At 31.9% G+C, this 15,357-nt stretch overlaps 1 protein-coding gene across 1 annotated transcript in view; it reads left to right on the top strand.

The window, feature by feature from the left end:
- Positions 1 to 15,237, top strand: part of Phum_PHUM208010 (microtubule associated-protein orbit, putative) — a gene marked incomplete at its 3' end in the record, with an annotated part of 36,334 nt that extends 21,097 nt beyond the window's left edge. Inside the window, 22 exon segments of the mRNA XM_002425505.1 lie at positions 5,267 to 5,579; positions 5,665 to 5,774; positions 6,041 to 6,167; positions 6,258 to 6,511; positions 6,621 to 6,811; positions 10,301 to 10,432; positions 10,579 to 10,606; positions 10,755 to 10,846; positions 10,921 to 11,107; positions 11,217 to 11,340; positions 11,423 to 11,570; positions 12,109 to 12,221; positions 12,472 to 12,639; positions 12,766 to 12,929; positions 13,043 to 13,194; positions 13,293 to 13,517; positions 13,533 to 13,668; positions 13,790 to 13,961; positions 14,058 to 14,323; positions 14,409 to 14,832; positions 14,913 to 15,111; positions 15,218 to 15,237. Coding sequence (XP_002425550.1) covers positions 5,267 to 5,579; positions 5,665 to 5,774; positions 6,041 to 6,167; positions 6,258 to 6,511; positions 6,621 to 6,811; positions 10,301 to 10,432; positions 10,579 to 10,606; positions 10,755 to 10,846; positions 10,921 to 11,107; positions 11,217 to 11,340; positions 11,423 to 11,570; positions 12,109 to 12,221; positions 12,472 to 12,639; positions 12,766 to 12,929; positions 13,043 to 13,194; positions 13,293 to 13,517; positions 13,533 to 13,668; positions 13,790 to 13,961; positions 14,058 to 14,323; positions 14,409 to 14,832; positions 14,913 to 15,111; positions 15,218 to 15,237 — 3,745 coding nt within the window.
- Between the last annotated feature and the right edge of the window lie 120 nt (positions 15,238 to 15,357).

Here is a 15,357-nt window from a genome sequence, read left to right as displayed (position 1 = left end):
TTACGTATCGTGAATTTTAATTGACTTATTGATTTCTTCCTCCCCTCCCCATCCCCCTTTCTTCGTCTTTTTTCACGATTTTGTTTTGACAATCAGGTATCGGTTTGCATGAAACACGATATACGTATGAAGTTCGGTGATATTACAACAATATACGGTTTAAAGGAAAATCGTAATTGACGTTTAATTCGTTGTTGGGTGACGTTTTCCTTTTTTCTTTTTTTTTTTCTCGATAATTTTTCCACGCCGTGATGATTGTTTTGTTTTTTTCTAAAATGGCGGCGTGTAACTTTGATTTTTTATCAAAGGAGTAATTCTTAGTTTTTCATTATTTGCGACATACACGCACTTTGTGTACATTTTTTTTCTACTCCATAATGACGTCAGAGGAGTCTATTTTCCATCTTTATTAACTCGCCAGAATTTATTTTGACGAATTTTGTACGCCGTCCCCTGGGAAACTTTTTATATTCTTTCGGAGGGTCAAGGATGGATCTCCCAAGTGTTGTTACTTGTGACTGGTCGTGCCACGTAAAAAAAAAATTTTTAATAATATTATATTATTATTATTATTATTATTATTGATTTTTTTTTTTACGCACATGGCCGGCGTTCGGGTTAAATTTTAAATTTTTACATTTTTTTGATTTTTTTTTAGCGAGAGCCTTTTAAAGTAAAAAAAAAATATAAAATAAACTTTTTGTGTAAGCGAATTTTCGTTTAAAATTGCGTGTGCGTGTGTGCGTGCGTGTGCGCGTAAAATTCGTTTTATTAAATTTCCTCGAAACGTTTTCCGGTAAAAAATTTAAATTTTGATTTACGGATACGTTACAAATTGTTCGTAAAACGATTATTTTAAAGTAATCAAAAAAAAAAAAAAAAAAAATGCGTTTGGGAAAATTATTAATCACGTGATATCGGATAAAAGAAAAATAATAATAATAGTAATAATAATAATGGCGGCTGTGGAATACGGTGACGATGGTAAAAATAACAAAAGTTCGTACATACCTTATTCTTGGAAACGTACGCCCGTCAAATGTCCCCCCGAACCCGATGAAAATTTGTGGGGAGTCGAAAATAAATGGATATTGCAATTTGATAACATAATAAAACATCCCGGAGGACGAGCCAAAGGATGCGAATGCGAAATCCACGTTTCCTCCTGGAAAATCAGAGGTAAAATTGAATTGGCGTTGAAAATTTTCTTTTATTATTATTATTATTATTGTTATTTCGCGCCGTTTTTCCTTTTCTTTCTTTCCCTTTCATTTTTTTTTTCACCCTTCGGAATTTTTTATTTCTTTTTCTTTTCTCTCTCTTTCTCTCTCTCTCTCTCCACATTTTTATGTTTCCCCGACGGAGGCAAGCAACCGGGAAAAATGATTTATGTACCTGCAGACCCAATGAAAGGCCTCCCCATCACACCACCCTACCCCCCCGCAAGCTCTGTCAAATTCCATATTTCCAGAAGTTAAAATCGTATTTTGTGCTTTTTTTTCCTTTTTCTTTTTTCTTTTTTGTCTTGTCGATCTCTTTGATGAGATTTGAAAAGAAAATTTTTTTATGTTAAACGATGGCAATTAGTCAAGGTGTGTGTGCGTGTAATGAACGGAGGAAAAAAAAAAAAAAAAATTTAACAATAGGAAAATACTCATCGGTAATTATCGATAATTATTATTATTATTATTATCATCATCATTATTATTACTTTTATTATTTCCGTAAAGCGTAAAACGCACAAAAAATGAAAAAAAATTTTTTTTATTTAAAAAAACAAAGCCGAAGAAAGATTTAATCGGAAAAAAAAATTCACGGTCGTTAAAAGGTTTTTCTTTTCCCACTCCCACCCCCCGCCCCGCTCCTCCCAAACATTTTCTTTTTACGATTTTTCCGAGACGCAGGTGTAAGTTGAAAGTTTTCATCGTCGAATCACAAAAGGAAAATCTTTTAAATTTTATTGTCAATTATAACAACAATGTGTATTTTCTCTCTCTCTGTGACCTCTCACGCATTTTTTTTCTTTTTTCTTTTTTTTGCGTGAAAATAAGCGAAAAAAAAGAAAATTTAAAAAATGCATTTTCCTCAAGGTCGCGCTTTTTTTAAGGTTTAAGAAATTTTCACATTGCAAAGAAACAATTTTTATTATTATTTTAATTATTTATTTATTTATTTAAAAATTTTTATTAATGTTGTTGTAATCATTTGTTATTGTTGTTATTGTTGTTGTTGTTTCATAATTTAAATTATCATTCATTTATCATAAAAATTTTCTCTCTCTCTCTCTTTTTTTTTGCACATACAACATGTCTTGTTTTTCTTTTACCCCCTCCCCCCCCTCCCCCTTTCTCCTCCCTTAGGGAAAAAAATGAATTTTCTACTTTTTTATAAAAAAAAAAAATTACGATTCTTATCATCATTATTATTATACAAAAAAAAAAAAAAAAAAACTTTACTTTAGCGTTTTTCGAAAATTTTATATTTCTCTCGTTTTGTGACGCGTTTATTAAAAATAAATAATAATAATAATAATGGTAATAATAATAATAATAATAATAATAATAATAATAATAATAATAATAATAATAATAATAATAATAATAATAATAGTAATAATAATAATAATGAAAAAAACATTTTGTCGATTTGTTTTCGTCGTAATTTAATAAGTTTTTGTTGTTGTTGTTGTTCTCTGTACGAAATTAGAATTGTACTCAGTCATTTTGTTATCGTGACGTAATTATTATTATTATTATTATTATTATTATTGTTTGTTTAATTTATTCGATTTGAGTTAATGAGTGGCTTGATACTTGACGACGACGACGATGGCGACGGCGACGACAAAATCGACAAATAAAACGTTTCAGGTGTTAGAAAAGACAAAAAGAATCGCTCGTCGAATGTTTTTTTTTTTTTGGTTTAACTGTAGCAAAAGAAAAAAAGAACAGAGAAATCTAAAAAAGGAAGAAATGAATGAATGAATGAATGAATGAATGAATGACGTGCGTATTCCTTTTACGCCTTTTTCTTTTCAAAGGGAAAAATGTATGGAAACATGTGAGTTTTCCACCGCCGTCTAATAATAATCGGTCAGTAAAACGGTCGTACCTTGTTTTTCTTTTCTTTCTTATTTAAATTCTTTTTGCGACTTTCCATAAAATTATAGAAATGTCATTAACAACAACGCGACCTCAAACTTTTGTCCAATTTTTTTATTATTATTATTATTATTATTATGTTAAGGGATTTGAATTTAGCAATTGTTGTGATCCCAACGAAATCTGGCCAACAACGAGGGCATCTGTTTTAAAATTTATATTATTTATTTATTATGGATATTTATTTATTTGTTTATTCCAAATCAAATCTATCCGCTTGAGAAGTTTTAATGAGAGTATTTGTTTATTATTTATAAGCGTGACATAATTAACGCGGACATTATTTGTTTACTCAACATTCTGGAACACGTTCTTTCCATTAAACTGGAATAGCGAACAAAGACCATATTCATCCCTTAAGAAGGAGGTGATAGATTTATTGGTCACTTCAAGTGTAACAGATGCATCGATTGTTTTGGTCTTCATATAAATAGTGGGCTTCGGCACCACGTCTTGGTCTTTCGACATCCGTCCGTCAGTCAGAGTCTGCCTGGTTGTGTCTATCGCATAGCGTTGGGGACAGTCAGTGCATCTTGGGTTGGATTCAAGAGCATCATATTCTACTTCCACTTATATTGTACTTAGTGTTTTTACTGATAAAGTAGTGTAACTAGTGGTATTTCTGGTTAATATAATACATCAGGTAGAAATTGTCTACTTATTATATTAAATATCCGAATCAACTGCGAGCATACTACAAATCAGCAAGACCGAATTCCTCGAGAACGAGGTCCATAACCCAATAGTTGGCCCGAAATTGGTAACGCTTTGGTTCTTTTTTTTTTTTTTTTTTTTGTAGCAAAAAATTGCAAATTTAGGTTTTTTTTTTTTTTTTGTAAACATAATTTATTTACTTTTAAATTTAAAAAAAAAAAACGTATCGTCATTACATTTAATGATCACGCGTGTTAATTCGTATTAAAATTTATTTAGTTTTAATTCGAGTTAATTTCAGGTATAAAAAAAAAAAAAAAAAAAAATATCATTTTTCCTATAGAAATATTATTTTTTATAAATATTACGAAATTTCATAATATTTTCATCGGTGGTGGTGGTGGCGGTTTAAACAACGTGTCGCAACACGTGAACGTTAAATGTTTTGCCAGAACAAAAAAAAAAAATTTTAATGTCGATTGTAGAGTTAATAAAAAAAACCTTGACACTCCTGTCTTATCGTTTGTTTTCTGTTTTCTTATGTGAGTATGTTTGTTGTTGTTGTTGTTTTGTTTACGAACGTCAAAGATGGAGGAAATGACGGAAGACAAAAAAAAAACTAAAATTTTTTTATAATTTAAATTTGGTTACATGGGATGATTAAACGACAATCAAATTTCCGACAAAAAATTTATTTATTTATTTATTTATTGACCAAATAATATTTAAAAGGAAAAAGAAAAAGTAACAAAAACACGTGATATTTTGTTGTTGTCCGCTGGAACGAACCACGCCTGACCTGGAGAAGGAAGGAGAATCATACAAAAACAACTTTACCTTTATGCAAAGAACCATCTTTTACACGTGATAATTATTCTGTAACCTCGAACAAAAGTTAACAAGCCGGAAAGAATAAATGAAATTTTTTGTCTTCGATATTTTATTTATTTATTTATTTGATTAATTTTTTTTTTGGGGGGGGGAGACGCGGTTAGGAAAATCCTATCGAATGAAGAAAATGTGTTTTCACATGAAAGGATTTCGGGGGTTCAAATCCAAAATGTGTTTATTAAAGTTTGAAATCTGGTCGAATTAACCTGGGGGAGGAGGGAGAAAGTTAGAGTAAAAACAAATAAATAAAAAAAAAGGGAAACGACGGGAAAAATTGGAATTTTCAAACAATAATAGTCGTTCCAAAAATATGCCCGAAACAATAAAAAAAAAAAAAAAGGGAATAATAAAAAGGCTTTTGTTTTTTGTTTGTTTTAGGTCATAAAATATTTTTTGTCTAAGAGGAAAAGATTAATTCGATTCGTCCCTTTTGTTTAAAACCTCCTGCGTTTTTTGTTTTTTTAAATGGATTTTTAAATATCAGGGAATTAATTTTTTTTTTTTTTTTTTTTTTTGATTTTAGGTCGCTACGAAGACGAAATTGATAAACCGGTCGAAAGAAAGGTTGTGAAAACATTACAATCGAGAAAACCTCCTTCAACTCCATTAGGAGGTTCGACTTCATTAGTTCGTGAGTATTCGAATGCTGCTACTTGTTCCTCCCCTCCCTCTATATTGCAAAATGAAAATAATTTTTGTTTTCTCCCCCTCCCCCCTCTAGCTGGTGCCGTAGATGAAGATTTTTTTCTAAACGCATTCGAAGATGTGCCTACCGTTCAAATATTTTCAACACACGAATTAAAAGAAATGGTTAATACAATCGCGACGACAATCGGAAACGTCGAAACTGATTGGGATAAACGTGTGGATGCTGTAAGAGTTTTAATCAATACAATAAAAAGAAATCACATCGTTTACCGATGAAAGACTATAATAATCTTTTTTTTTTTTGCTATAGTTCAAACGCATACGTTCTTTGCTTATCGCCGGAGCCGCAAGTTACGAAGAATTCAACGAATTTATTAAAAAATGGGAATTGCCCTTCATAGAATCATTGAAAGATTTAAGGTACGTTTAAAACGTGATAATTAACAAAATTTTAATTTAATTGTTCGTTAAGGTACGAATTTAATTTTATAAAATTAAATTTAAAATTAAAAATAATGATAATAATAATGATAATAATAGTATTCGGTAATCGTTTGAATGCTTCACTTAACCTTAAGCTTTGCGCTCGGAAAATTAATTAATTTACTAAAATTATTATTATTATTATTATTATCGTTGTTTAATGTCTTCTGCTTTTTTGTTTTCTTTTACGATTTGAATTGCAGATCTCACGTCGTACGAGAAACTTGTGTCACCATCGCGTATTTGGCTCAAAATCTAGGCATTAAATTTGGACGTTTCGCAGAAGTCGTTTTTCAAAATTTGATTAATTTGATACAGAGTAGTGCCAAGGTACGGTCAACTTTCATTTTCATTTTCATTATTATTATTATTTTTTATCCGTGAAATTCTGATTGTTTTCCTTTTTTTTTTTTTTTTAAGGTGATCGCTTCGTCCGCTTGCACTTGCATTCGTTTTATCATACAAAACGTACACAATCAAAGATTATTACCCATAATCAATAATAATCTAACGTCGAGGTCGAAGGAAATTCGGAAAGCCATGTGCGACGTATTAGATCAATTACTTCACACTTGGCCTTTATCAATATTAGATAAACGTGTGCCTCTATTGCAAGAAGCGGTCAGACGTGGTGTGTCGGATGCTGACAAGGAAGCCAGAGTCTCTGCGAGAAGGTGTGCACAAAAAAAAAAAGATGACGTCATTTATTTAAACAAAAGAAAAGCGCGAATCGATCATTTAAAACAAAATAATTTATTTGGATTTTTTTTTTTTCTCTCTTAGAGCTTATTGGGCTTTCAAAGGATATTTTCCCGATCAAGCGGATGCATTATTGGCAACACTTGACTATTCGTATAAGAAAATGCTCTACGGAGAAGCTTCACTATCAGGTTCAAATCAAAGTCTTAATCAGGGTTCATTAACTCGTCAGTCGTCCGCTTCTGGAAGGTCTCGCGTTCCAGTCACGTCCGCCGGTAAGCATTTGCACAAAAAACTTTTTTCTTTTTGATTTGCACACACGGAGTAATTTATTTGGATTGAAACCTAACTAATCATTCAATTAGTGATTTTCATTTTTGTCAAAAAAAAAAAAAAAATACCCGCCTCAAGGTCAAGGTCAAAGTGTGACCTCGTCTTCAGATTTAATTTGTTTTTTTTGTGAACATTTGACTTTTTCTTAACTCTGCATTCGTAAAAGAAAAATTTCCCAGGACAAATAATTATTTTATTTGGCTGGTTGATTGGTTGATTGATTGATTGATTGATTGGTTCCGTTTTATATATAAAAAAAAAAAAATTTTCTTTTCAATTGATACTATTTGCTAAACCGGAAGGAAGTAACGAAAATCTTCATCACGGAAATCATTCGGCTCCTCATCACCACCACCACCACCAACAACAACATCATCATCATCATCAACAACTTCATAGAACTCCGTCTCTTCCCAGAACTCGTAGATCTGGCATTCCTGTTAAAACTCAGGAATCAGGTAGTGTGTGGCTACGTAGGAGCTACTACTCTCCCCCCACCCGTTTTCCCCTCCCCATTTTTTTTTCATTTTATTTGTTCGTTTTTTTTTCCTTTTTTGTTTTGTTTATTTTTTTTTCTTCGTTAAGGAGCAGTCGTCAACTCTTTTTTCGTAATTACTCTCTTGATCCCTTCCCCCCCCCTCTCTCTCTCTCTCTCTCTGCGTGTCTTGTTAAATTTTGAAAAAGTATATTAACGAATCGTTTTGAATTTAAACGAGGTTATAACAGAGTTGTTTTCGGTTACCGAAGCGTGCCCAAATGGGAAACAAATGCCAAAAAACTTAAACTTTTACGCTAACGAGCGTATTCGTTGATTCGTATTTCAGGTATTTCACCTCCGCCCCCCTCCCCGCAGCCCGCCCCCCTTCTCACCTCTTTTCTTTCGTGTTTATTCGGTCGTTGTAAGAAAACGTCGCAATTTGAATATTCAGCTTTTTTTTTTTTTATTTTCGAATACTTTTATTCGAGGGGGCAACAACACTTTCGAGTTCACATCGTATGAATTAAAATGGCGGTTTTTTTTTTTTTCATCACGATCGCGTTGACATCTCGTATAAATATTTGATTAAACGTGCTTTTTAAAGTTCAGGTTCTTTTTGTTAATTAAATCACACACGCACTTGTGTTATAATAATAATAATTACGCGCCATATCACGGAAGTTTTTTTTTTTTTTTTTTTTCATTATTTATAGCGATAGGGATGCATTCATTCGAACATTTAAATTATGATAACGTAAAATTAATATTAATATTATTATTATTATTATTATTGGAAAAAAAATGAATCATAAATCATGAAATTCATTTTCAGAGAAAAATTTGTCTCTCGAAAGAAGAGACTCTGCGAATACTTTATTTTCAATCGTTGAAGATGTTTTTACAAAATGTTCTCGTATCCCAAAGAAAAACAAAAAAGGTATATTAAATTTAAAATCATTACGTAGGATTTCCCCCCCCCCTCTCTCTCTCTCTGTTGATCCCCTAACGGTAGTAGTAGTAGTAGTATTTTCCATCGAGTCAAAACTTTAAAACAGTAAATGTAATATTCGCAGATTTATTGGAAAAAGTTAAAAGTGTCGACATTTTTCCCTCGAAAAGTAAATCTCGTCTTCCGAGCATGTCGAAAATTTGTCGCGGAATTAAAAATAAAAAGAAAAAACTCGTCCGGGAGAAAAGTTTTTTAAAAAAAAGAAATCCCCAAAAATTGATGAGAGGAGTTTATTCGGGGTTGTCGCTCAGATGCGGAACGTCAAAAGAGATTCCGTCCGTCGTTCGGAAAAAAAAAACCGTTCGAACAAGTGTCAAATATTCGAATTTAATTAATCTCGGACTACGAAAATCATCTCCGTCGCTTTCGAGATTCGAGAAAAAAAATTCGGATCAAACATTGGCGGATTTTTACCCGATCGAAATGAAAAACGATTTGAAAGGGGGTTGTTTCGGGGATTCCCACGTCGGTATGCACGCGACGGGAATCGAAATAAATCCTCCCGCTCTTAAAAAAACGGAAAAAACATTCAACGTGACTCTGAGTCGAGGATCCCTCAGTAAATTGACTCCCAAGATAACCGGATTCAGGAGAATAGATAAGATAAAATGGATGAAGGGTAAAAATCAAAAATGGTACTACGGTAACACGAAAGACGTGGAAACTATGACGGATTTGTCGGGATTTCTATTGGAAGATTTCATCCCTCCATTCAACGGAGTGAAAATCAATTGGGAAAAAAATCATTTGAAAAAATGTCCGAAAAAAACGAATTTGAGATCCGCGAGAAAAAGAATAAAAAATTTGATAAATGACGATCCGTTGAAAAATTGTTTGAAATCTAAAAAAATGTGCAGTAGCAGCAGCAGCAGCAGCAGCAGCAACAGCGACGACGGTGAACGTAACGATAATAATAATAATAATAATTCGAAAGCGTTGACTTGTTTGTACAGAAACGAATCGTGGATATTCGATGAGGATTCCGATTACGAAGAATCCGAGGATTATACGAATCCCCTACGACAATCTTTGGTCATCGTTCAATGATGAATGAGATGAACCAACATAAAAGCGAAAAACATGTTCTTTCTTTCTTTTCTTTTCTTTTCTTTTTCTCTTTTTTTTTTCTTTTCTTTCTCTTTTTATATTATTTATTTATTTTTAAACTTTCTTTCAGTTTTTTACAAATTTAAAAAAAAAACAAAAACGAAAATAAAAAACAAAAAAAAAACAAAAATGGGAGGAAAAAAATTTTGCTGGAATTTTTCTGCTCGACGATTTCCGCAACCCTTTAATATGTTAAAAAAAAAAAAAGAAAAAATTATTATTATTATTATCATTATCATTATTTTATTTTTTATTTATTTATTTATTTTTTTTTTTTTTTGTAAGGTATAAAATAATTCTTTTATGTATCGGTTTACTCATTCTTTAAATAAAATTAAAGTTGGGAAAAAATTTTTTTTTCTTTTTGTTTTTCGTTTATTAAGTAGTGTAATAGCTGTAGAGGTAAATGTAAATAATTTTACAACCCTTATTATTCGCTGACCTTTAACCTTTCCCCTAGAATAAATTAATTTACGGTAAATTAAGTTAAAAGAATGCAACTTTTAAAACCAGTGCGAAATGAAAAATGAGCCCGGAAGAATTGATTGCGATTGTGATTGTTGTTGTCCGTTTCTGCTGCTGCTGTCGCTCCTGTTGTTATTGTTGTTGTTGTCGTTGTTGTTGTTGTTAGGAAAAAAGAGGTGATTACTGCTTTTTTTTTTTTCTTTTTCTTCTTCTTCTTATTATTATTATTTTGATTTTTTTTTTTTTGTTAAACGAAATATAAAACACAATTAGATGTATTTGTATGATGGAAATTTAATGTTATTATGTATGTGGAAAGCGAGATTGATTCGAACGAATAGTAAACGGGTACCTATGATTTCCTATATTCAGGTGAAAAGAAAATAATGTCGCCGGGAAATCGGTCCAACAGTGCCATCGATTTGCAAGCCGCCCAAAGGGCAAATGCGAGAGCTCAATATGCGGCCATGAATCGTCTTAAAGCCGGATCCGGTGCTTCTTTACGTAAGTTTTTTACATTTTTTTTTCTTTCTTTCATTGATTCTTGGAGTGTTCAATAAATTATTATTATTATTATTATTATTATTATTGAAAACCGTTTCCTTGTTTTTTTTTTCTTCCGTCGGCTGCTTTTGTATCGTGTTCAAAAGGCGACGAACACGGTTACAGTTCCCGTAAGTTAATTAATTTTGTTTGCTCGTTTGTTTTTTTGTTGTTACGTCACAATTTGAAAAATTATTTAAAATTTAATTTTTAAATAAATGAATGAATGAAATTAATTAATAATAATGATTTTTTTTTTGTTTTGTTTTATTCCCTTAGCGAGATCGAGAAAATCTCCAGAAATATCGGCTATGGCATCACCGGAAAGGCTCAGCCGGCCTAGAAGTAGAGTTTCCGGTTATTCGCAATCACAACGTGAGTCTTTTGCCTTTTTTTTTTTTTTTTATTTTGTTATTAACGGAAAGAGAAATAATTATTAAATTTTTTAGCTACAAGTCGTTCAGCATCACCATCTTCTCATCTCAGTTACCACACTTATCAGTCACCGACGACGAGGCCTCGAAAACTATCCGGGGGTGGAATATCGGGAATACCCGGACCGAGGAGTTCGACAAATTCACGGGAAACATCCAGAGAAACGAGTCCTTCGAGACTCGGATCACTCTCAAGATTACGGTTTGAAATTTTTTTTTTTTTTAAATTTTTTTTCTCTCTCTCTCTCTCTCTCTCTCTCTCGAATGATAAAACGAGTAATTTTGTCTTTTTCCTTCCTTCCATCTTTTAGTACGGGTAGAGGATTGTCTCATTATTCATCTTTGGATAGACCGCCATCATCTATAAGACCCGTAATGACTCAAAAAATTTTACAACAGAGTAGAGAAGCTGAAAACGCATTGGCTGACGCATTGGTATTAATCCATTTTTTTTTTTTTTTTTTTACTTTTTTAATGATTCGACCGATTTCTATTTCTTTCTATTTTTGTTTTCCAGAATTTTGACGACGGTCACAACGACTTGGTTCGATCTTTAAATTTGAAAAAATCGAGTAAATTATTTGATGATCATTCCGACGAATCGGAAACGTCGAGCGTGTGCTCGGAAAGAAGCTTTGATTCGCTAAGAAGACCATCTGATGTGAGTATATGTCCTAATAAATAATTTTAAAAAAAAAATATCGTGTCATCAGAAAAAATAAATAAATAGGCTGCTGACACGTTTTGAAATTTTTATTTGTTTTTTACGTTTTTGTTATTTTTATCGGATTGTCTTTTAAATAGCTTATCATTATTATTATTATTAATCTCGTTTATTTTATTTTAGTTTCGTTTTAATCGTTTTTATTATTTATATATAAATTAAATTAAACTTATTAAAAATCTGTCTTCGTGAATGTTTTTGTGAAAAAAAAAGTTTTTATTATTATTATTATTATTAAAAATTATTATTTAATATTTATTATGTTGCGTTCGATAATTAATTAAAAAAAAAAAAAAAAAAAATTTGTTTCTTGTGGATTTTTTTTTTTTTTCTTGAATTTTAAGACTAACATTTTTTTTTTTTTGCACGGCCTTTTTTTTTTTTTTTTTTTTTTTTGTTTCTTATTCGTTTGAAATTTTCTGTTTGTTTGTTTTTTGCTTGTTTGTTTGTTTGTTTGTTGTTGTTTTAATATTGTATAGAATTAGTTATTGCAACTCATGCTTTGATTTGTTTGTTGTGGCTACAGTCTTATTCATGGAGCGGATCACAAAGTAGAATATACAAGGATTTTTGGAACGATTCAGGATGTAGGGTAAGTAGATGATGATGATGATGATGATGATGATGATTATTCTTGTAGCCTTCAGTTTAATTATTAAAGAGTATTAATATTTATTATTATTATTATTATTGTAATTGTAATTGTAGTTCGTAGTATCGATAGAGATTACGTAGATAAATTAGTTAGTTACACCTCTTTAAATTGTTTTTTTTATTAATTATTAATTATTAATTATTAATTTAATTTAAATTTAATTTTAATTTAATTTTTATTTGCGCAGGATATATCTGAAATAATAGCGAGTTTTTCGAGGACATCTTGGAGCGAAAGAAAAGAGGGTCTCGTCGGATTGCATCAGTATCTACGAAATGGTAATTTATTAACTCCGTTAGAACTTAAAATAGTTACCGAAATATTTACTAAAATGTTTATGGATTCTCAAACAAAGGTGTTGTTTTTTAGTTTTTTTTTTTTAGTTTTAGTTTTTTTTTTTTTTTTTGTTGATTTTTGATTGAAATTTTATGGAAAAAAAAACTTTGTCAAATGCGAATCAATGGTTTGTTTTGTTTTTTAGGCGTTCACGCTCTTTTTAGACACTCTTAACGAAATAATAATTAAACATCAAGCGGATTTAAATGATTGGTTGTATATATTGTTAACGAAATTATTGAATAAATTGGGGAGCGACGTGTTGACGTCGATAGGAAGAAGAATTTTGTACACATTGTCTTTAGTGAGGTGAATTTTCCTCGTACCTTTTTCTTCTTCTTCTTCTTCTTCGTGGAGTTTCATTTAAAAAAATAAAGATTTATTATTATTATTATTATTATTATTTTCTTGTTTTTTATCAGGGAAAATTTTTCTACGGAATTGCAAATGAACGAAATGTTGCGTTTCATAATCGATCCGACACAGACGCACAACACCAAAGTCAAAGTGGCCGCTTTAAATTATTTGACGAGACTTGCATCGGAAATGGAATCGTCCGATTTTAATCCAGGCAGTTCGTCTCTCTCTCTCTCTCTCTCTGTCTCTCGTAATTTGTTTTAATTGTCATAAATATAAATGTTCGTTTTTTTTTTTCAGGTTGCGGCGGAAAAGATCCGACAGCAGCGGCTCTTGCGAAAATGATTAATTGGACAAAAGGCTCGGATGCGAAAGGAAGCGGAGAAGTTAAAAGAGCCGCACAAGAAGCCATCGTTGCTTTGTTCAATTTAAATCCATCCCTGATAACGATGAAATTGGCGGAATTTAATAAAGAATATCAAGAGCTTGCGGCAAATCTAGTCCAAAGTCATTTACGTTATTCTAGTGGCGGCGTGGGAGGTGGTGGGGGAGGAGGTGGAGGAGGAGGCGGAAGCGGATCCGCCCCCTCAAGCCCCGCGCCGATGCCTTTGAGCCCATCAAGGCCTTCATTGCTTAGCTTAAAAAATAATCATTACGAACCCGATTCCATTGATTCCGATGAAATTTACAAGTAAGAAAATAATTTTTATTTATATATATATATATATATATATATATATAAAATTGTTTCTTCCGTCGGAACGTAACGAAAAAAAAAAAATTTTTTTTTTTTTTTTTTTCAGGTCGTTAAGGCGCACCACGGCGGAAATACAAAATTATAGCTTTGAATCAAAATTGGTCGAACGGGATCGGGATACGACATCTCAAGATTCTGGTATCAGTCAAATGTCTGCGGGTCCGGGTGATAAAATGGAGGCTTTGGAAGAAAGATTCGAGGCTATAACAATACAAGGAAGCAACTCGGTACGTTAAATTATTTTTTTTGTTGTTGTTAAATTTCCCCCCTTTTAAATATTGATCGTATTATTATTATTATTACTATTATTATTATGAAAACAGGGTCACTCCTCGTCGTTGTCATCCCCAACTCAACGCATAAAAGAATACAACGGAATGGAAAAAACATTGGCGGGTGATTCGTTGGACGATGCGGATGGTTTTCAAGAGGGAAATCCCGAAGAAGAAGCTGAGGCTTGGAAAAACGTTCTTCAAACTTTAGGCTCGGTCAATAGCGATCCGTTGACGAGTCAACAAAAAGAAGCCTTAGTTCTTTTATTCAGACTCGTCAGACAGGGAAGCACTCTGACGCTCACTCAAAATTTTAGGTACCGTGAAAAACCGGAAATGGAAATTTATTATAAATAAAGAAAAAATACAAAAAAATTTATTTAAATTTTTTAAATTTTCCAGGAAGTTATTTAAAATCTTAGTACAGTTATTACCGTTAATAGACGCGTCACAAACAAATAAAGTCATTTCCGACGTGACCGTCATAACTCAAGTCCTGAGAACGATAACGGAAATGTTTAAAAAACCAGCTTTGACTCATTTGTTTGCGGATTTCACGGAATTACTTTTGATGAAAGTCATGAGATTGTTCGAAGGCACGCATAAGGATAACAAAGAGGTTGTGCGTCACGCGGAAACGTGCTGTTCGGCCATGGCAACAGTATTACCCGTAGATACGACATTGAAAATGTTGAACGCATTCGCTCACACGAAAGAACATCCGGCAAACATGTACGCCGTTAAAACTATAACAAAAGTCGTTCAGCACAGGAATAAGGAATTGATATTGCCGCATTTGAAGCAAACCATGACGGCGTTGATCGAGGTAAATAAATCGATTCATCGATCGATCGATCAATCGAACGATTAAATCTCAATTTTTCTTTATCATTCTCGTTCTCGTAGGCTTACAACAGCGAGCACTCGTCCGTTAGAAAAAGCGTAGTCTTTTGTATAGTCGCTCTTCATGCCGTTTTCGGCGAGGAAGAACTCGGTCCGTACCTTGATAAATTATGTCCTAGCAAAAGAAAATTGTTAAATTTGTACATAAAAAGACAACAGCACGGAACATCGATTCCGGCCAACGAATCTAAAAATAGTTCAGGTATAAAAACAATTTTTTATTTAAAAAAAAAAAAAAATATTTACTTGTACACCACGTGACTTAAATTTTTTTTTTTCTCTTTTTGTTTTATAATGTTCTTTTTCAGATTCGGGGCCAACATTGTAAAATCAAAGAAAAACGTTTCGTTTTTTTTATCAAGGAGACTGAAATTATCTTTCGGCTGAAATTATTTTATTTTTATACGGTGAGATTTTCCTCCCCTTTTTTCCTTTTTTTTTTTTTAAT

Source organism: Pediculus humanus, genomic scaffold, assembly GCF_000006295.1.
Source record: "Pediculus humanus corporis 1103172107559 genomic scaffold, whole genome shotgun sequence".
NCBI lineage: Eukaryota > Metazoa > Arthropoda > Insecta > Psocodea > Pediculidae > Pediculus > Pediculus humanus.
This window is presented reverse-complemented; position numbering and strand designations above follow the sequence as displayed.